This window comes from Catharus ustulatus, chromosome 4 (assembly GCF_009819885.2).
Source record: "Catharus ustulatus isolate bCatUst1 chromosome 4, bCatUst1.pri.v2, whole genome shotgun sequence".
Lineage (NCBI taxonomy): Eukaryota > Metazoa > Chordata > Aves > Passeriformes > Turdidae > Catharus > Catharus ustulatus.
This window is the reverse complement of record NC_046224.1, coordinates 48,676,771-48,698,681: the sequence shown is the minus strand read 5'-3', so window position 1 is coordinate 48,698,681 and position 21,911 is coordinate 48,676,771. Positions and strand designations below refer to the sequence as shown.

Genomic DNA, 21,911 nt, shown 5'->3' with positions numbered 1-21,911 from the left:
TCAGATCATCCTTCCAACCCTCCTTGTAAATGAGTGTCACACTGCTAACCTCTGATTGTCTGGGGCTTACCCAGTTAGCCAGAACTGGTGGTAAATGATGGAAAGTGCCTCAGTGAGCAATGCTGCCAGCTCCCTCAGTACCCTTGGATGGATCCTGTCCCTTGCGATAGACTTGTGTGTATCTAAGTGGTGTAGAAGACTGCTGACCATTTTCCCTCAGATGTTTGGTGCTTCAGTTCTGCTGTCTCTGTTGTCCAGCTTAGGGGGCTGGGTACCCAAAGAACATTTGGTCTTACTGTGCAAAACTGAGACTAAGAAGGCATTAAGTACCTCAGCCTTGTCCTCATTGTTTGTCACCATGTTATTCCCCATATTCAGCAAAGGATGGAGATTCTCAGCCCTCCTTCTCTTGCTAATATATTTATAGAAATATTTCTTACTATATTTTACCACAGTGTCTAGAGTTCTACTTTGGCTTTGGCTCTTCAAATTTTCTGCCCACATGACCTTGCAATGCTCTTGTAGTTCTCCTGAGCTGCTTGCCCCTTTTTCCAAAGGTCATAAACTAGTTTTTGCTATCTAAGCTTCAGACTTCCCCACTGGCTTGTCTTTCAGCACATGGGGATGGTCAGCTCCAGCACCTTTACGATTTTTTAAACATGTTCAGCCTCAGGACTCCTCTTCAGGCTCTCTCAAGTGTCATAAACAGATCAAGGTGGCAGTTCTGCTGACCCCTCTCCTTATTTCTCTAAGAATTGAAAACTATAATTTCGTAATTTCTGAGCCCAAGATGCCCTCCAATCATCACATCACCCACCAATCTTTGTTCACAAACAAGAGGTCCGCCAGGGAAGTTTTTTTAGTTGTCTTGCTCACCAACTGTGTCTAGAAGTAAATTTCCACACACTCCAGGAACCTTCTATACTGTTACCTCTCCACTCTGTTATATTTTCAGTATTATTTCAATTCTTTTTAGTGTATTAGATATATCCTTAAGTGTTTAACAGATGAGAAAAAAGAATAATTCTGAAGTCTTGCTAAAGTAGCATAAACCAACATGAGTAGTTCTTTATTTTTGTTTGTATTGTTTGTGGTTTCATCCAAATCAAGGCATGATTGGTTTTCTTATTAAGAGCTAAATAATTAGAGCTTTTGTATAGGACACGCTACAACAGATAAAGTAACCTTTGAGTTAAGCAGAGGAAAAAGCAAGGTTTAGACCAAGAAACAAATAGGATTGCTACCTTTTTTGTTAATTGCCTATTTTTTCTTGCTCACCTGGCGTGTGGACTTTTTGAAGAGAAGGTTGAGACAGCTTGGGGGTGAAAAATCCCTTATTTGTCAAAGAAAAAAATCAATTTAAAAAGAAAAGTTGATGGAGGAGAATGAGGCTCTTTGGTGGATATTCTTTACCAATAAATATGATCTGAAGGAAATGTACAAATGTGCATGTGATCTGTAACAGTTCAGACAACTCTTCCATTAAGGAGTAGGCAAGGAACTAAAATTCTGGTAGAAGTGCTCATTTTTACAGTGGAGATGTCTTTGTAGAGATTTATATCTGTCAAGAATAACTGGCCTGTTCCTATGATGGTAAATATACTTGAAAGGCCATTTGATTATAGTGTGGCAGTTCCACAATAAAGCTGCATCCAAGAGACTAGTGAAGGTATGATTTTTGAGAAGCTCTTTAAAGAAAGGATATCTTGAATCATATGACATTTCAAACAGGAGATTTAGTTACAGACAGAACATTCTCACTGTAGCACTCCATAGACAAAAGCAAAAGAGAATGTATTTCTATTGACTGTAATGAGTAATTGAATGATGACAGTAGTAGCCACAAATGGTACCACATGCATATGAGAAAGTTACAGCTATTGTTTTTGTAGAAAATATCTAATAAATGCTTCCTTCTCAGAGTAGGTGATTTCTATCTTTGTAAAAGTTCTGGCATCTTTCATGATGTGCAGTTTCTTATGCTGCAGGAAAATTCAGGAAGTGCACATCACTGAATGCCAGTATTCTTCTTAGAAAATGGTGTTGCTCTTCAGTCAAAAAGCTATTAATCAGGTAAGAAGGTAGTTAGAGTATGAAGAGGCTTGGTCAGCACCACTTGTTCTGATTATATTTCTGAACTGCACAGATTGATAGAGGTAGAAGAGAAGCCATAAGTTGGCCTTATCATTCAGTCATCAATCAGGTGGTAATGTACAATACGATACTAGGTCTGTGGGAGGTTTTCTTCTGCTGTTCCAACTCTGTGCTTGAAATAGATGGTGTCTTAATGGTGTCTTACATGTCTGGTGTCACTGGACTGCATTTTGGGGAAGATTTTACTGCTTTATGACAATGCATCTCTTCAAGTAATCTGTACTTGGTTTTTATTTTTTTCAAATTAAATAGAGAGAGAAGTACCAGTGATTTGAATATCTGGTAGATGTGTTTAAAAAGGCACCTCCAGTGCTGTAATGAGATATTTCTGCACTGGTTTATTTTTCTTATATTTGGTTTGATTATTTTGGAGCCTCATCTCTATTACCGTACGTTTGTCAACACTGCATTTCATTTGCTGTGTGACAGCTCATTGATCACATAGATCTGTATCCTTTTGAACTTCACTTGCTGCTATGTATGTGTTCATCACTCACTCTGATTTAGTGCATCATCAGCAGTTTGAATTAGTTACTGTAGGAATCTCTGCTTCTGTGATAAATTAACTACTTTTTAGGCTTCACATTGTATATTTGGAAGAATTTTCATACAGTACTCTGGATATATACTGTCTCTTTTGGTGCTGTAGAGTGGCCACTGTATTGAAACAAATTGGTCAGCCCTTCAAAGGAGCTGTCTGGGGAAGTGTGGTGTTCAGGATATTAAATACAGCAAGGTTCAGATTTCAGTCACTTCCGAGTATTGCTGGCTATTTAAACTTCCTTTCATCCACACTGCTTTTTCCTGCTTTTTTGACACCTGAAATGTGCATGAAATAGTAATGCATTAAATATTTTAATCTATTTTCATGATATTATATGATAATCTATTTTTACATAGTACATTAAACAGTTTACCCATTTAATATCTATTTATTTTATCTTTATTACCAATTCATAACATAATTGTTTGCTATCTTTAATGAGACATCATTAGAGACTTCTTTTGAAGAGTTTTCTGTAGAAACATTAAAAATCTGTAAAGACAAACAAAGAAAAAATCAGGCATCTTAGGATCAAGGTCAGTGAAGCAGTGAACTGTGATTCTGTCTTCAGATCAACAATGCACATGGAACTACCTGGAGTCTTCCTTTGCTCAGTCAAAGGATGTAGCTTTTGCCACCCAGGAGGAGCATCTTTACAGCTAGAGTACCTCTGGTGTTGCAGCTGGTGCATTTACTAGGTATTGAGTAAAGTATTTTTCAGCTGATTCTGCATCCACCTCCTCTGGTTTAGAAAAGCAGAATGTATGACCTTCGTGAACATCAAAGTATCACCACGGTTGTTCTGGCAATTAATTAACTGTCTGAGTTAGTTGCTACCAATCCCTTTATCTGAGAATTGTCAACTGGAGATTTTGAGCATGTTTAAGGGAGGACTTCAGAATTCATAGGAAATCCCGTAGGAGCTGACATCACTGTTTTCTACACTGCATATCATATGAGGTTGTTAGCATCTTTCACCTTTTTTGCCCCCTCAGCGTTTCTTTTGCTTCTAATTTACATCACTCTGGATTTTAGTATACATTTGTTAAAGGAAATCAGCATTATGAACTGAATTCCTGTAGCTTTTTCCACTTTGGCTTACACAGTAAAAGGTCAGTTTCTTGCATAAGAAACTTCTATACATTGTCACGTCACAGTATTTTTTTCCTTTGAAAATGTTAAAGATGTATAGCATAGTAAGGGCTAGACTTGGGTACCACTCCAAAAAATGGAAATTTTTCCTCTAACTAAGAGTGTTTGCAAAATGATAATGCTTAAAGGAAAATTGTTTGAAGGTACATAATTTGAATGTAAATTTTTTGTGAAATACTAAAGTTAATTTTATTTTTAAATATTTTTTTTTCTTTTTTGTTTTTTTCTGTGTGTGCACCTTTACCAGGTTTTTTAATTATGCAAGTACCCAGTGTTTTCTACATAGGACAATGCCTGATTCAATTCACAAGGTGGACCATGCTAACTGAATTGACTTAATGATGGCTCTTGCCTGCTTACTTTTGCTGGTTTTTCCTGTATCTCAGCCTGTATATAGCACAGCACAGGTCCTGTCTGGATCCTCTAAATGAATGTTATACTTCTAATACCATGGATGAGATACTCTCAATATTGCCCTAATTTTTCTCCTGGAAAATCAATGCTAAAACTCCCATTGGCCCATATAATGCCAGAAATACAAGTTCTGCTGATATGATTATTCTTAGCATCAATGGGAATATCATGAATTACAAAGGGAAAAGGACAAAGTAAAATGCTATAATTATGTGGCCCATTCAGCATCATTTGCTCCACAGAAAATTCAGATTTATTTTCATTGTAGTTCCAGTTTCTCTCTTTCTGATTAGTAGTTATGGCTTGCTGTTGAGACATAATGATTTAATTGTAGATATGACATGTTGACTGGATATTTTTCAATTGCTGCTGGTTTGTCAGCATTATATCACTGTTCTATGTGAAAAGGTCTAAATGCACCTTTTGGAAATTTAGGGCTGGAGTTTCAGCTAGTTTCAGTGATAGGATTCCACTAAGTTCCTTCCCTAAGATTTTATGTGTTGCCTGAGATATCAACTCCAAGAGAAGGCAAAACACAGCTGAACTGAATTTTTGTGTGATGACTTTGAAGTACGTTACACACCTTTCAGTCTTTTTTTAACTTCTTTTTACCTGTTTGTGAGTTTGAACTAGAAGCTAGCTAAAAATCTCCTGGTAGTAGATATTTTAAATAGTTGGATTACTTAAACCTCACGGTAGCCCCATATGAACTCTTTAAAAACTGAAATTAAATGTTATTTCCTTTTCTTTGATTTGTGATCAAAGTTTAGTCTACTTCAGTTCTGAATGCAGTGTCCACACATAATTTCTAATGAAGGTTAACTAATTTACTGTAAAAATTAGTTTTTTGATGAGAAATGTCATTCCCAACCGTTACTTAAACATTTGTGAAAAGAACATTTAAGCATTGCTTTTAGAGAAATACTCTTCAAAATAAAATTTTTGTTCCCCTTAAATGTGATGCAATTATAATCTTTCTCTTACCTATATTCTGAAATCACCACTGTGTATATTTCTGTCTGGTCTCTATCATAATACTTGGCTCATACTTGGACAGGACAGTGGGAAACCACTGCTCTCTTTTCCTCAATGCTACCTCCAGCTGCTTGTTCCCCTCAATTCATGGCCTCCCAACACGTCTTCATTTGTACCAGTGGAAGAGTTTGGAGTCCTCCTTGGTAAACTTGATCATGAAGGGTGTCCTTAGAGGGAAATGTTAGATTCATTCCTATACAGGCCATTTCAGAGATCTGGTCTATATAGGAGCTTCACAAACAGGGACATAGGTCCAAGGAGGAGCAAAGGTTGTGGGACGTGCTTAGTGTGGCTGTACCACCAAAGTATCATTAAACTGTAGCTGAAGGCAGATGCAGGAATGCATTTGATGCTGTGACTGTAACAGATGTGAAAATTTTCATACTAGTTAAGGAATATCTACATAGTCAGGCCTGCTATCTGCAAGCATTACCTTATACTCCTTATGTGCTATTTCAATATAATTTTGATGCTGGCTTTTTGTTATTGTAAGTTGAAATGATTTTTTAGTTAGTTAAATTCTTGACTTTTGAGTAACTTTATTTTTGTAGGAAGAGCACATTTTAATGCAGTAATAGGTTAAAGTGTAGGAAGAAAATCAGCATTTTTGATCTTCTGGTGGAAACTGTGATGAAAACATATTTTATGATTCTTGTGTATTCTGTATGTTGGCAGTTTCTTACTAGACTGCTAGAAATCAGTTTTGGGCACTTCTATTCAAACCATGTAGAAAGTGAAGCATTTGTTTTGCTTATTTGTCCAGGAAAAATCTGTTTCAAATTTTTTTCTTAGCTGGCATTGCAGTAGAGTTTTGACAGCTGGTCTGATAACGACTGTTCTTTCAGTTTGGAGGTAACTCTGCAGTTTGACACACTGGTACAAATTAATTCTTGAGACAAATAGAGTTAACCCCCAACTAATCTGCCTTTACACAGTGTTGACCATGACCTGCAAGATGAATTTACTTACTCCTTATTTTGTTTCCTGTCTGACTGCCCAGCCAAGAGGCTGGTCACTTGTCTTCCTTACAGCTGCTTCGTCAGGATTAGTCTGTTGTACAGCTGAAAAACATTGAAAATCTAGTTGGATGTTTTACATTTTCTATTCAGTACTCTTCCTGTCTTTTGGGAATCTTCACGGTGTTGTAGCTTGCTGGTAGTCCTTTGCCACTGTCTCTCACTCCCTCTTTCTTGTTTGTCACTCACCTTTGCAAACATATGCACCACCCTGTGACCCTTGCCTATAATTTTTTATTTGAATGCTACACAGTGTTAATATGTGATAACAGATTTGATGTTAGCAGTGTGAAGGAAGGGAGGAAAAAGTGGCACATTTTAGTCAGAGAGTCAGCATCTGTCAGATGGTGTCTGGGAGCTCAAGATCAGGTGTATAAATTTCTAGGAAAACAAACACACTGTATTTGATACCTGGAGCCTCAGAGCCTGATTTCTACATGAACTAAATGTTTTTATTTGTAGCTCTAAATCTTCAGTGATATACAGCAGTCATGTATAAAACCGTTGAACAAGAACATATTGTAGGCCAAAGGGAGGAGGATGTGCACTGAGGAGTGGGAATGAAATACAAAAAAGGGAGGTAGAGGTAAGTCTGCTTTTCCTGAGCCTTGAGAAAGGAGAAACATAGCCACAACAATTGGAGATGAAAATAGTTTGCTACTTTTTCCTCTCTCATATAGTGGAGTTTTCTGGTTATCTTTAGGAGAAAAATGAAGTTATTCAATATCAATCTGTTTCAGATCTCAGCACCAATAATGTAACTCAGGAGCTGTTCCTCCAGCTGGGCAATCAACTTCATACAGATTAACTGAGAAAGGAGTTTAGTCCTAGATTTGATATTTTAGTTTCTGTTTATAGATGTAAAATCTCTCCTCAAAGTAAGACACATGTTTGGAGACTTATTCCTCCTTTACACTTGCTTAACCTTTTGGTATTTATCAGTCACTGACTTTTTGTTAGTTGTGGGCATTATCATGTTTGGATTGTGGGGTAGTTAATTTATTTTGAAACCAAGAAGCTTAGTTAACAGCCAATATTGCAAAGAAATGAAAGAATTTTTTCTTTTAAATAATCTCCTTTTCTTAAAAAAATCTAATACAATGAAAGATCTGAAAACTTAATCAATACAGCATTACTAAAACCATCTTTCAAAATCTTTGAGCATTTTCATTGTTCCTACTACTGTTCAAGCTATCTGCTCCAATTTTCAAGAAATAATTTCAAAAGTAATGAGCCTTTTAATTTTTTTTTTTTGGGGGGGGGATTAAGATTGCTGTTTGATAACACATTATACTGTAGTATATATCTTTTGGGATTTTTGGAACGATCTTATATTTTGGTTGTGCAGTAAATGGACTTTATTTTCTTGTATCACAGTCAGGATATTTATTTATTTAATGTTAGGACATGCTAAAACATGTTAAAAAACTGCATTGTCTGATTAATTTTTTATTGATAGAGGTGAATGATTACATTCCATTTTTCTTGTTGGCAAGGAGTGGTTTCATATTTTAACGTGAAAATATTAGGAAGAATATTATAAGAGGATGTGTGCTGAAAATGTAAACCCAAGTGACTACTCTTGGTGTGTGTTTTTGATTAATTTTCATGTTGTGTGACATGCCCTAGGGTCTGCAAACTCTTCCTGCTTTCTCTGTGACAATGAAAAGCTTTGGAGGCAGCATTACAGGGAAGGAGAATGGAAGAGTTGTAGAAGAGCACCTTTGAGTTTTGCGTTGTTAAAGGGATTTTCATGCCATCTTTTGTGCTCACATACACTGTAGGGTTATAGCTGACAGGAAGGTGGCTAATGCATCTCTTCATGCACCAGTATACTCCAGTCGATGGAACAGCTTCTGTTGGTGATAGACTTGCAAGTTTATGATGGGAAGCAGCCTTGCAGCCAGATGGTTTTGGGCATATGTGTTTCTGAGTAAGTGGCTTTAAGTCACTGTGCCTCCTTTGGAGCTGTGCTGAGCACAGCTCAGACTCAGACAGCTGGGTTTTCAGTGTCATCGTCCTTTTCTGTTCTGTGGCTTGCATCTCTGTTCTGTTTGCTGGTTTTTCTACTGGATGTACAGGCAAAGGGATGGCTAATACTCCTTCCCTGGAGAGTTACAGTGAATGAAAGCATGTATTCTGCCCCACTGCAAGCTGCTTAACACTTAGATATGACTCCCCAGGGAAAAAATGGATTATACTCCTGCTTGTTCCGTCCTTAGAATAGACAAACAGGGTATGTATAGATCTTTGGCTCCTATTTTACTCCTTCCCGATATGTATTTGATGCTGGTACATCTTTTCCTTTTTAAACTGAATGCCTGTCAATGGAAGAGGAAGTGAGGCTCATCATCTGGTAATGGAAGTTCAGGCAGGGTCAGAAACTATCCAAACTACCTTTAGAGTCAGAAACTGGGGTGGCAGTATAACTTTGCAGCACAACTGGGAGTGGTTGCGTGTGGCAGGGTTCTCAGTATAAAACCTGTATAAGCCCTGGGTCGGGGACACATTCCATAAAGATCTGTGGAAACATGAGTGGCTTGGGGAGAGGGAAGTGGGGAACAGTAATGCACTGTGTCTTCTAATGCCAGAAGTAGGAAGCAGCAGATGAAATCAGTGGACAGGCAGGCATTTGTAACAGATAGCACACAACAGATCACTGAAGTGGGAAATGCTTTTCCATAAGGTGTTGCAAATGCTGATTTGTTCAGAAAGCAACCAGCCAAATTCACAGAAGATAACTATTAAATGCAAGGATACTAATCTGCTTAGGATTTTTTGTACCATGAAGTGCTGCATGATGGAAGAGCAGTTGTGGGAGGTACCACTGTATGCTTTTCTAGTTTTATACTGTTTCCAGGTATCTGCTACTGGTTGTTGTTGAAAACAATATATGAAGATAGGAAAAAGAGGATATTTGATGGGACCTGGTTCAGAAGCCTTTTGCACTCAGATTTCAGATTGCAATGTAGGTTACTACTGAAAACCTGTGTTGATACGTGCTGTCAGTTAAGACTGCTTTTTGTGCAAGCATTTGATAACACTCCTAGTTTTATGCTGAATTTATGCTCTTGATGCAACTTTCATGAAATAATGACAAAATTGATGATTGGATTGTATGGTACAAGGATTGTACCTAGATGTTGTGTTTCTTATGGTATATTCTTATTTTGTGTAAAGGGTAGGATTCCTTTTGTTTTCCTTTGTGAGATAAACATGTTAGATTGGAAGGATAACAAATTTTTCACTGAGTGACAAGCCACATTTAAACCTCCCAATCTATGTATTGGGAGGAAAAAGCCCGAACAAAGGAAACCTAAAAGAAAAGAGGCAGAAACATTTAATCTCTTTGCAGTCTTTCTGAACAAAAAATGTAAAGTCAAGTGTAATGTCTAATGGTAGATTGGTAAACAGGATTATTGCCTGGATGAAGTCCTCCAGTGTTCCACCCATTTTATTTTGCTCTGCAATGACTCTAAAAGCATCTATCAGAAGGACCAATATATGCAGCATTTTCTAGTACTGCTTAAAATGTGGATGGTATATCTGTTGTTACTTATTTACCTTTTCCCACTTTTGTTTATTCCTATTTTATCTTTCTAATTTTCAATTCATCTTCTTTAGCTTTGGAAGCTATTGAATGTTTCACTGTGCCTTAAATGATTCTGTGTTTTCAGACAAAATGGAAGCAAAGTGTTCTATAGGGGTGCCTATATAATACTGTCTTGTCTCTGAGTTATTCTCATGACATTGTTAAGAATCAGCACTGCATTTACAGAGTCAGGGTTCTCATTTAGCCTTCCTAGTCTATGAGTAAATGGGAGTTGTTGCTTGATTTAGTAAAAGTTGGCTGACAAATCTAAATCTGTCACAGGTGCTACATTTGTGTATCAGAAAATTTGCTTTCCAAATACTAATTATTCCCACAGTATCTTACTTCACACAAAGCACAGATAACACAGTCAGCAAATTTGTCCCAGTTTTATTGTTGTGCAGTAAATTAGGGTTTGTCTTCTATCATTGTGTAAAGTGAAGATGGTAGAAATTCAGTTGTAGGAGAACCAGTTGATGTACAACCTCTGATCTGATTTTTTCACTTAATTCTCCTAATCAAATGCTTGAAATGTATGTTATTCAAATAATCAGTGCTGAATTTCACCTTTGTAACTGAACGAGCTGCTGTCAAGGGACATGGGACAGTGGGGGACAACAACTTTGTCTCTCCAGAAGTAATTTTAAAAAGAAAATATTTTATGCTTGAAAGACCTAGACCCAAGCTGGTAATGTGCTTAAACTATTAATTAGGGAAGTTATTTTAATATGATGGAAGCTTATTGGGAATTATCCTTCTGGTTGTTATGAGAGAAAAATGAACCTTCAGTTATTGAAACTGTGGCAGATTAAGTGAAAGCATTCAGTTTATTACCTCCTCAGACTCTGAGTCACAGGTGGCATGAAAACACACATGTAGGTTTCTGTGCACAAGCAGGGAATTGGATTCCTGTCATATGTCCTCCACTGCTCCCTGTTATAACCCTAGTTACCAGGATGATGTATTTTAGCTCTGAAGGGTCAGGATCTCCCTAGATTAGGGTTTGGACTTCAGATGGACTATTGCTCAGTTAAATCTTCTGTAAAGAATCTAACTGTCATCCAAGTGAACAAATTTTTGACACTAGACAAAGCAAAATGACCTGCTAAAATAGCAACTGGAACTGTGTTTCAGCAGCTTCTACTTTCATTGCCAAGAATTACCCAGGAACCTTAGATATATATTAAAGATATTTAGCTTGTAGAATGGCTTACACAGAAAAGGAAGAGCACTGAATGTTGTAAATGAAATTTTTAGCAACAATTTTTTCATTTCAAAGTACCTTAAGAAACTGTTTATTCCCTTAGGACAAACATATTGTATATTTCTAGATTTTTAACAAATACAAACATTGATGTGATTTAACTCCTAATAGCAGTGATGCACAGCTCTTGTTGTTTGTCTTGTGTATTGTAATACCGATTTTGATTCTTATTTTTATTTCTGTAGGACTATTTAACCATTCACAAGTATGGCAATGCAGCCAGAAATGATCTCTGGAACACATTGTCAAAGGTAAAATGCTTTAATCTATTTCACTGAGGGAGAAACAGGAATTTGCTATGGTGTTTTACTTGGTGAGATCAGGAAGTACCTTTGATCAGGAGTGCATAGAGCATATTGAGATCTTCAGACCACAGAGCAAATATAAAAACTGATGCAAAGAAATTCCATTTGAGTTAATCGTGGCAACATTAAAAATATGAGTTCTGCAGCATTTATATTCTTTGTTCTGTTAGAATATATTTCCCAACATGTGTTATATCACTGATGTGCAGTGAAAGATACTTCATAGAATTTATCATTGACTTCAGTGACAGCACACTGAGACCCATAAGCTGGAAAGCACATGAAAGTGCTGGGCTTTGGCATTTCCATCATGTGTGTTTCTGATTTTGTATGGAGTTAAGATTTTTGTGAAGGACAGAACTATTAAAGCTTTAAAGTATGGTATAAACAGAGAACTATTCACTGTAATATTTGGTAGGCTATAGAGACTTATATTGCTATATCCAGGTTTGACTTGGGTTCTAGAGCTTGGTCTAGGGCTCCACAATGGCTATAATTTTTGTCAGATGAGTGAAGTGTTCCTGAATTTCTCTCTTTTGGGACTAGTCTGAGCTAGTCTGTCTTCCCTAGAAATAAAGACTGAGTGGAAGGCAATCTGGAGTACAGTCAGAGAGTTTTGGCAAAAGTACCAGTTCAAGCCCTACAAAACATGTCAATCTAGTTGTCACTATTGACACCAAAACTAGGATTCAGCTGGAGGTTAAGACATCTAGAGCAACAGGTATGTAAATGTAAACTAGGTGTCCAAGATCCTGTTGTTCTCACTGAGTCTTCAGTTGCCGATTCACAGACTTCTAACAGCTTTTACCTTAATTTATCCTACCTGGCTGCCAGCTACCACATGAGAAGCATGTCTGTTGTAGGTACACTGGTTCTGAAAGAATGTGTTGAATATTTTAGGACATGTCATTTGATGCTAGTGAATAGGAACGACAGGAGTCCAGAAATCTGGTCAATATAGTCAGCAGAGCATAGAGAGTAATTCAGTTGGCTAGCCACTACATGATTATTTTATAATAAGCCTGAACCACTGACTGTTGACTAGAGGCTTGAGATAGTTGTTCAAATATAGGCAACTAGTGCCAGATTAGGTGCAGTAGGATATTCAAGACATTCAGGTGTGTCTAACCAATTTAGCATAAGATACATGGGGAAATCTGTGCTCTTTGGAGTGGCAGGTAAAGGTAAATGACATTAGTCACCTACACGTGGGCAACTGAACCAAGTCCTGTGTCTGTGCTGACTGCTAATGAGAGTTGAGACAAGTAACATACAGACAGGCTTTCAGATCTGTGTTAATCTTTAGCTGAATGTCACTGCAAGAATCTTTCTTGCCTTCCTCTTTTAAAGCCTCTGGGACAGTTTTGGGTAATGTGAGGTGAAAGAAATGAGTGTTTTCTTGAAGAAACAGCAGAATCTGCAGCTAAAAAAGTAGAACAAAAATGACACTATATTCTAGTCCATAACCACTATAGCTATACTGTATGCTCATATCTACTGTTGCAGCTAATAATTCCTTTTACCTCCGTCATAAATGCATTTGTTGCCAACCCCTTTGTTCCTAATGCAGTACAACTCCAGCTTCAGTTCTGAAGACATCTTCTGCTTGTATTCATCAGAGGTTGCTCAGTCTGTGGTCTTGGAATGTTCGACAGCTAGGAGCATGTCCATTGCTGGAGAACAAATGATGCCTCTTTCTCCTCATATGCAGTCTCATCTCCCACGATGCTATAGTGTCTTTGTGTTTCAGATAAAAATCCACTTGTAAAACAGCATTTTTATTGACATACGGAATCAAATATGAACAGATTATTCCTCCATGTGTTGTGACAGGTGCAGTTTATGAAGCAGCAGGGGATGTCTTGGTATACGTTGCCTCACTTTGGACATAAGGGACAGTATTGTCAAATAACTAGTCATTTTGATTTTCAGAACAGACAAGCTCTGTATTTTTAGAAATGAGGACCCTTCAAATATGCCTTATTGTAGGTGCCTATATCAACCAACACTGTCTTTTTTAACCTTAGCTGGTTAAGAATAGCTACCCAGTATTTCTGTGGCTCTTGTTAAAATCCTGTAAAGCAGGTTATTTCTTCTGTTACAGCAGAAATACTTGAATGATGTGAAAAACATGACTTTCTGACTGTCACTCTGCTCTCTGTTAAGATTACTCAACATTTATTTTTAAGATACACAGAGCCTAAAGTTCAGTTAGGTAGTGTGTGTATTGGGTGGGTGTGTGTATCTGCATACACGTGTGATGGTTATTTTACCCTCTAAAAAACAGTTATGATCCAGGGGACAAAAAAAAAAGTTTTCCCATGTTGATACTGCTTCAGTGTATTGATACTTTTCCTTTTTTCCCAAGGCTTTAAAAAGGGTTGGAAAATCTGTAAATATCCAAGAGGTGATGGATCAGTGGACACTACAGATGGGTTATCCTGTTATCACTATCTTGGGAAATGAAACTACAGACAACATCATAGTCATCTCCCAGGAGCGTTTTGTTTATGATAGTGATACTAAACCCAAGGATCCTGCCCGTGGGGACAACAGGTACTTGTATTTCTCAATTACTATCTTTCAAGATGCTGTAGTTGTTTAAGTAAGTGCTCTATGTGTCTATTTTTATGAAAATGGCTTTTTTAGAAATTTGATCATTGCTTGGTATCAACAGCGTGTGGTAATGTTTTAATTTGAGCTGTAGTAAAGTTGAGGCTCATTAAAAGAATTGGAACAAAAATATCCATTTGCATCCTGACAGTTCTCTGTGGCAGTGTCTTGCCTCACTCATTTGTTTCCTCCCCTTTCCTTTTAATTTTGTCACACCCCGTGAAGTAATTTGGAATATGGTTGGAAGGTCTGATAGTTCTTAAGAATTCTTTGGAGTGGACCTCTCATACATTGGGCAGGCCAATGTAACTATATGTAGCTACAGAACTTGCTTAACTTGGGAAGCCATCAAGACCTGAACTGGACCTCTGTTTAAGGCAGGAGGTTCCAGCGCTTTCATTTTTGGAGGCAACTGAACTGGTCCTATAGGAGCTGTTACACTGGCTGGAATCAGCATCTCTGTCTCTACTCCTTTTCCATTTATTAGCTTGTTTTGTTTCTGCTCCCAGTCGACTCTGTACACTTCCTTCATGCCAGAGACAAGCTGACATTCATGGCTGATCCTGGGGATTCCTCATTGTTTCAAGCAGTTTTGGCATTGTATTTTAAGGCCAAGAATAGCTGTTGCTACCTGATGCTAGAGAATTTCAAGATGGCCTTTGAAGTCTCTGTATTAACCTGTTCATACTCAGTGTGAAAGAGGGCTCAATATTAACCTGGAATATTCTGTGTTTGTCCAGTAGATTTAAATTGTTAAAAAGTAAAAATTTTGTACAAAATTTTGATTGACATGTCTGGAGTTTGTAGAATATTCCTTGAGGAAGGCCTAAAATTATAGTAACATTTACTGGAAAGTGTATAGAAGTTCATTATCTTTTTTTAGAACATGAATACTATGGAACTCAAACATGACACAGAGTAAATAGTTGTTTTTCTGGCTGCATTGGAACAACCTAACAGGGTATTAAGCATCTGTCTAAATTCTGGCCTGAAATTAGTTCCTTTGTGAAAAAGAGATTAAACAACTGAATGTGGTCTGTTGGAAGTGTTCATGACTCACAGCTCAGTGCAGCAGGAGAGAGATTCTCCCTTCCTATCTTGAAAATTTCTTTTGGGCAAGCGTATATATATGTAATTTTATGTGAGTGGAGTTAACTACTCAGAAGAACAGCAATTATTAGTTTTTTGATTGACTGAAACAGATATGTTAAGCCTTCTAAGTATTGTAGAGACTTTTCCAAATAGATTTTCTATGTATTCAGTATTGGTTGAAGTAACTGCTGCTATAATTTATGAGTAAAGACTACTGGGTGTGTAAATGATACCAGGGTGATACGGTGTATTGACCCTGGCTGGATGTCAAGTGCCCACCAAAGCTGCTCTATCTGCCCATCTCAGCTGAGCTGGGGAGAGAAAATATAATGAAAGACTCATAAGTTAAGGACAGGGAGAGATCACTCACCAGCTACCATAATGGGAAAAACAGACTCAACTTGGAGGGGCTGGAGGGGAAAATCTTTACCAATCAAATCAGAGAAGGTACTGCGTAAATAAAAATCTTAAAACACACTTTCCCCGCACCTCTCCCTCTTTTCTCTACCTTGTTCCCCCCATCAGTGCAGGGGAACAAAAATGGAGCCCGCAGTAAGTTCATTACATGTCTCTGTTGCTCCTTCCTCCTCAGGTGGAGGGTTCTTGCTACAGCACGGGGTCCCTCCCACAGGAGACAGTCCTTCACAGACTGCTCCATCATGAGTCTTTCCCACTGGCAGCAGTTCTTCACAAACTACTCCAGTGTGGGTCCCTCCCTCAGGGTTGCAGTCCTTCAGGAGCAGGTTGCTCCAGTGTGGGTCCCTTGTGGGGTCACAGCTCCTGCCAGGACTCTGCTCCAGCACAGGCCTCCATGGGGCCACAGCCCCCTTCAGGCTCTCCATGCTCCAGTGTGGGGTCCCCCACAGGCTGCAGCTGGATCTCTGTTCCTCCATGGACCTCTACACACCAGAGGGTCACATCCTGCCTTTCCATGGGCTGCACCACGGGCTGCAGTTGGATCTCTGCTCCAGAGCACCTCCTGCTCCTCCTGCTGCACTGACCTTGGTGTCTGCAGAGCTGCTCCTTTCGCTTACTCTCCTTTCTCCAACTGCTCTTTCTCAGCAGTTTTTTCCTGACATTACCTCACCACAGTGACTGATGGGGCTTGGCCTTGGCCAGCAGTGGGTGTCTCCTGGAGCTGGCATTGGCCCTGCTGAGCATGGGGGAAGCTTCTGTCAGCTTCTCACAGAAGCCACCCCTGTAACACTCCCAAACCTTGCCATGCAAACCCAATAAAGGTGAGAATTAGACTTAGTTTTATTTTCATATATGACATTAATTTGTAATTCAAACTGTATGTTGTCATATGTGGAATGGCCAGGACAACACCACCAGGGCAAATTCTGCTGGGTTTCTTAGGAGATTTTGTCCACAGATGTTATTGCAATTCTTGTTTTCTAAACATTAGAAATATGATTTGGTGCTAGAGAGAGCAGAGCAAAAGATCCATGTGAGCCCTGACAGGAATTTAGTATCCTAACAGGGAGTACAATACATATATGTATCTCCTTTGGCAGGTCTCTTCCCCCTTTGGATTGTTTTTTTTCCTATGCTTCCATTTCCTTTCAAGCACAAAAAGGAGCCTCTTGTTCAAGGAAGGCTTTACAGATGGGTTGTTTACTTCAGCCAGTCAGCACACTGGCTAATTAGCAGAGCTAATTTGCTGCTTCCCAGTTGAAGTTGTTTGAAAGTTGAAGTTGTTTGAAGTTACGTAAGTATAAACACCAAGGATCAGGAGCCACATACATTTAGCACGAGGTGAAACTTACCTATGCCATTCACCTTTCAAAAATCGTCCATCAATTTACATTAAAGTCCTATGGCTTAGTTACAAGTTGGTGTCTGAGTGTTGTAACACTGACCATGCAGTTTGTTTGTGCACTGCCCACAGGAACATGGGGCTGGGTATGCAGAAAGGCCACACGCCAATAATGTCCTTTCATACCAAAAAATTAAGTAAAAAATAAGGTTGAGATACTGAAAATAAATTTAATCTTTTAGTTGGTAGTGACCTAGATATTTTTTAGTTTTTTATTTCTTTTTTTCCACTGCTGAAGTGATTATTGCTTCAGTTATTATGAGAGCAGTGGACGGGGAAAATCACATTAGTGAGAGGTCATTTGATAATTCGAGGTGCATTACTCTGCTTGGTTTTTAATATTGGAAGAGCTGAACTTTGTATGCCATGACACAGTTTTTCTACAGCTACACCGAGGGGTGTGGTAGCACTGTTGCGCAGTGCAGTGTTCTGGTTCGTCCTGTGGGTGGCTTTGGTCAGGAAATTGGAAAGGGTTTGCTGATGTCTGGTGATGAGATTTTTATATATATCATCAGCATGCAGGCTTTGGGGGTGTTACAGATCAGTGGCCTAATTCACAGCCTAATAAAGTTGGTGCTTACCTCCCCTGCATGACCCGTGAATTTAGGCGTTGGACTCGTCTCCCTGGGGAGCCGTAATAGGCACTGTAAATAACGGAGAGCAAATGGTATTTATGCCACATCTGAGGCCGTGCTCTCGCAGACCAGGCAGTGCTGGCTTCCTTAGGGTAGTTTATCTATGGATTAATCGTGATGATCATTCTAAACACCATAAGAAGTAGATCTGCACAAAACACAGAAAAATGCTCAGGTCCAAGCATTTCCAGGAGTTTATCATCTAAACAGACAACACAGTACTCACTAGAGGGCTCCAGGGAAGGCTCTTAAAGCATCCATCTACCCTGTAGTCTTTCGTTATCCAGAGGTGGGGCTGTAGTTTGGTATGGCACAGCAATAAATGTCAATTCTATTGCCTTCAAAATGATGAGGAGTTTAAATTTTTGGTTCAGATGCTGTCTAGGCAAATTTAACTTTGCCTTACTGTAGAAAGAGTCACTTCACAGAGTAGATCTTTCAAATGTATCTACTGCATAAAAAATGTAAATAAAGAGGCAACTGAATACTTTTTGAACCATTCTGGTTTTATAAAATATCTGTGCTTGCTTTATGCTGCAATTAACTGTTAAAAATGAAATGTGAAGCTGCATATTTAATTTTTAACTCTGAAACCATGTAGAGGAAGACAGAAGCAGCAAGCAGATTTTTCTAAGTGATAAATGATAAAAGTGAAAATTGTTGATACCTTTGGCAGTGGTTGATGCCTAGTCCATTACTGTAAGTGTCTTTAATTCTCCTACAGAAGAGAATGATTATAAGTTTTCCAATCTCCTGTATATTTGTGCTCCTTGTCATTATATGTGTAGAAAAATATATTTCAACAGCCATACATATACAAACTATGATTTATTTCTGTGCATACAACCAACTGTATGGCTTGCTAAGCTCTAACATTTGGACTGAAATTATAGAAGGTACACAATTTCACTTCTTTGTAAACTGAACATAGATTTTGCTTGACACTTATGTCTTCACATGATCCATAGTTCTTATTTTATGAGAAAATAAAACTAACAATGACAGACACCTTAGAAGGACCAAAATCACCAGCTTTGATTTGAGTGCCAAAGCCTGTGGTTGGTATAATGTTTCAGTAGCAATTTCAGCTTATGCAAGCAAAACTTTAAAACTCCTATTGTAACTGGATAATTCATATTCTATCCCCATATAGCAACCCTTTAGTTATGTGTAGGTTTGGTCTTGGACTCCTGTATAACCCCTGTGAGAATAGATTATGCTCTTACCTTATAATGCTCCAGGGGAGAAGGTGATATTCCATCTGACAGGGTTCAGTGGGTTTCCCTGCTTACAGAAAATGATGATTTTAAGGCACTAGCCTCATCCATCACTACAAAATGTCTCACAGATATGACAAAAAAATCTTATGAAAAATAATCTCTGGTCTAGACAATAAACTAACCAGTTTTGATGAAATCCATAAACCTTTTATATACTATACTGAAGAACAGACAAAAACTTTCTAGTTGTGGGTGTGTTTTGCCCTCTAAAAATATACAGAGCTTGTCTCTGTAAAAGTGGAGAAGTAGTAACCTTTCCAATGTTATCAAAATAATTAAGTTAATGTTGCTGGGATAATATTCATTTATACGGTGTTCTTATCATGCATGCAGTTTCCATAGCTAATCTTTGTTTTTTCATGATGATATCCTAAAGGGGAATGTCTTGCTAGCTGTGAGGAAAAACAGGAAGATGAACAGATTGGGATATGGACAGGATATGCATACATGCTGTAGTGTGGTAATCTTCAATATCTTTCTCTGTTTAGCTGAACTGGGGAAAATTCAGTTGAACAGTGCAAGCATGGACATGACCAGCAAAACCAGAGCTGTACAGACCCATGGGTCTAACACCCTGTAGTATTTGCAGCAGCTGAAAGGCTTTACAGTGGGCTGCAGAGCTGCTCAGCAGTCATTCCACTTGCAAGATGAACAATTAACTGCAGAATTTATTTCCCTTCAAGTCTCTTCTGAATTTCCTAGACAAAGCTCCTTTATTTATTCAGGCTTTGCAGAAAAAAGGGCTGTGCTTGTCCCTTTACTGATAATGATTTGCATAGTAATAGCGTTGCTGTGTTTCGATATTGCCATGTGTATTTTTACATAGTTGTATAGCATTATTGCTTGAGCACTGATGGGGAACTTACTCTGTCCACTTACCAGCTAAGGATCAGGTTAAACACAAACCAAAATGTTAGGAGCACAAGGGGAATGCTGATTAGTATCTTCTTTATGTTCTTAGAGCAATTGCAGATTAATGTAGCATATGTAGTATTAATTATGTAATAAAAAAGAACCATAATATCGATAAATATTGTTTCATAAACTGAAGAAAGAGGGCTAAAAAATCTAAATAGAAAACAAAGTGCTCATTTACTTCCCTGTCTCTGAGAAATATCCTCTCAGCTTCCATTTTCTCAGGTCCTTTGAGTGTTCTCTTGTTATGCCTTTCATCTTTACCATACCTGAAATTTTGTGCCTGTATCAGTGTTTCTACCAGAAACAACTATTGTGTTGTTATCTAGGGAGTAGATGTGGTACCCCTAGTTCATCTGGAGTGACCTAAATATCTCTATATCAGCTGTAATAATGATAAAGGGAACAGGCTCCAGGAAAGGAAGGTACCAGTGTATTAGGCACAGAGGAAATTGAATTAACAGGAATGAGATGAAAAAATCAAGAGTCCTTAGTGGATCACAGAACTGTGTGTGAGCACTGCCAGATAATGATTTAACCATTTTTTTAGCTGGTCAAGCAGGGACTTGAAAATACTTGTTCTTGCAGAAGAGTGAGAAAGCATGGGGTACTCCTTCTCTTGAAATGCACACTGGAATAGAGGCTAGCTCTATGACACCAATAGATCTTGTCCTTTGATGTGCATAAGGACAATCCTTAACCCCAAGAGCCTGAGAGAGGACAGTGCTGTGCTGAGTGCTGCTTCTCCATAGGAACAGGCAGAGGGGCTGCCTCTGTGAGTGACCTGGAGCAAGCCTGCCTGCCTTGGGCACATGATGGAACAGTGCCTTTGCTGTTTTTACTAGCCCAGCCCTTGTGCTGTGCACTCCCTGTTGCAATAGGATTTTTTCTTTTCTGTAAAAGCCACTGGAATGTCCTGGTTTTCTTGCTTTTTCATTTTTAAAGACTTTTCTGATTGCTGCATTTAAAAAAAAAAAAAAAATCTGAATAGGAAATACTCTTAAAATCCCTTCCAGTACCTATCTGTGCTAGTGTCTCCAGCAAGATTTTGCTGCTAGCAAAGACAGCAGAAATGCCAATTATAATTTAACACTTCATTTCTAAAACCATTTCAGAGATCCCATTTGCAAGAAGTTCTTCTCACTGGGAAACTTCCAGGACACTCTGGTATGCAATATATAGGCAACTTTCAGTGTTAGAATTTGCAGAATGTAACGGAAAACAAAATTAGTGTATTGTGTCATTGCTTCCTGTGTAGTGACAGCACTTGTATCCTGATAGAAGTTAGGCTGACAGAGAAAAGCTGCTGTTGTATTTTATTGATGTGCCACTTTCCTCATCTTATTTGCTAACATTAACTCTCAGGAATTGCTAGATACCCAATCTAGTTAATTGACTCACATTAATTAAATCAATTTCATGCTGAGGAAAGGAGCATCTACTTGAGGGCAGTGCTGTGTTTTAATAGAGAGTGATGTCTTCGGGAGATGAAGAGGAAAATAAGGACAGCAGTGCTTGTGGAGAGCTGTTTAACGTGCAGGGGTAGGAGAGACAACGTGGCCTGGCAGGGTGCAGGTGTGAGCTGGAGTTGGAGCATTAAAGTTGTGCAGATGGAATAGGCAAATATAGAGTACCAGGGAAATGGAAAAGGGGTTTAAAGTGAGGGCTTTAGTGAGGGGAAGACCATAGTGGGGAAGGCCCAGTCAGCATTTGGCAGAGACAAGTTTTATAGGAAGGGTGAGGGTGGATAAATGTCATATTTTGTTAGCTTTGGAAAAATGAGAGATGTGAGTTCCCCATTGTAGATCAGAGGATAAAACTTTCAACATGCTCAATTTTAAAGTTGCTGATAATGGCCTTCTTTTCTTATCCCTTTGCATGATCCTTTACACCAATAGCAGAATCTTGGGTTTTATGGAGGAGATACTTTGGTGGGGATCTACTAGGAAATTTATTGTCTAAAGAGAACCCATCATAGGAATTATAATCTTCTTAAATTCACAGTATTCAAAGGAAAAATCAGAACTGAGCACTGGAATGTGCTGAAAATTATTTGGTACTTAGTCTCTGAGAACATACTG

The 21,911-nt window shown here is 38.4% G+C and overlaps 1 protein-coding gene across 1 annotated transcript in view; it reads left to right on the top strand.

Annotated features, from left to right (window-relative positions):
- Positions 1-21,911, top strand: part of TRHDE (thyrotropin releasing hormone degrading enzyme) — a 205,119-nt gene that overhangs the window by 116,658 nt on the left and 66,550 nt on the right. The window contains exons 8-9 of the mRNA XM_033057476.2: positions 11,357-11,422; positions 13,845-14,032. Of these exons, the coding sequence (XP_032913367.1) occupies positions 11,357-11,422; positions 13,845-14,032 (254 nt within the window). The remainder of the gene's footprint in view (positions 1-11,356; positions 11,423-13,844; positions 14,033-21,911) is intronic.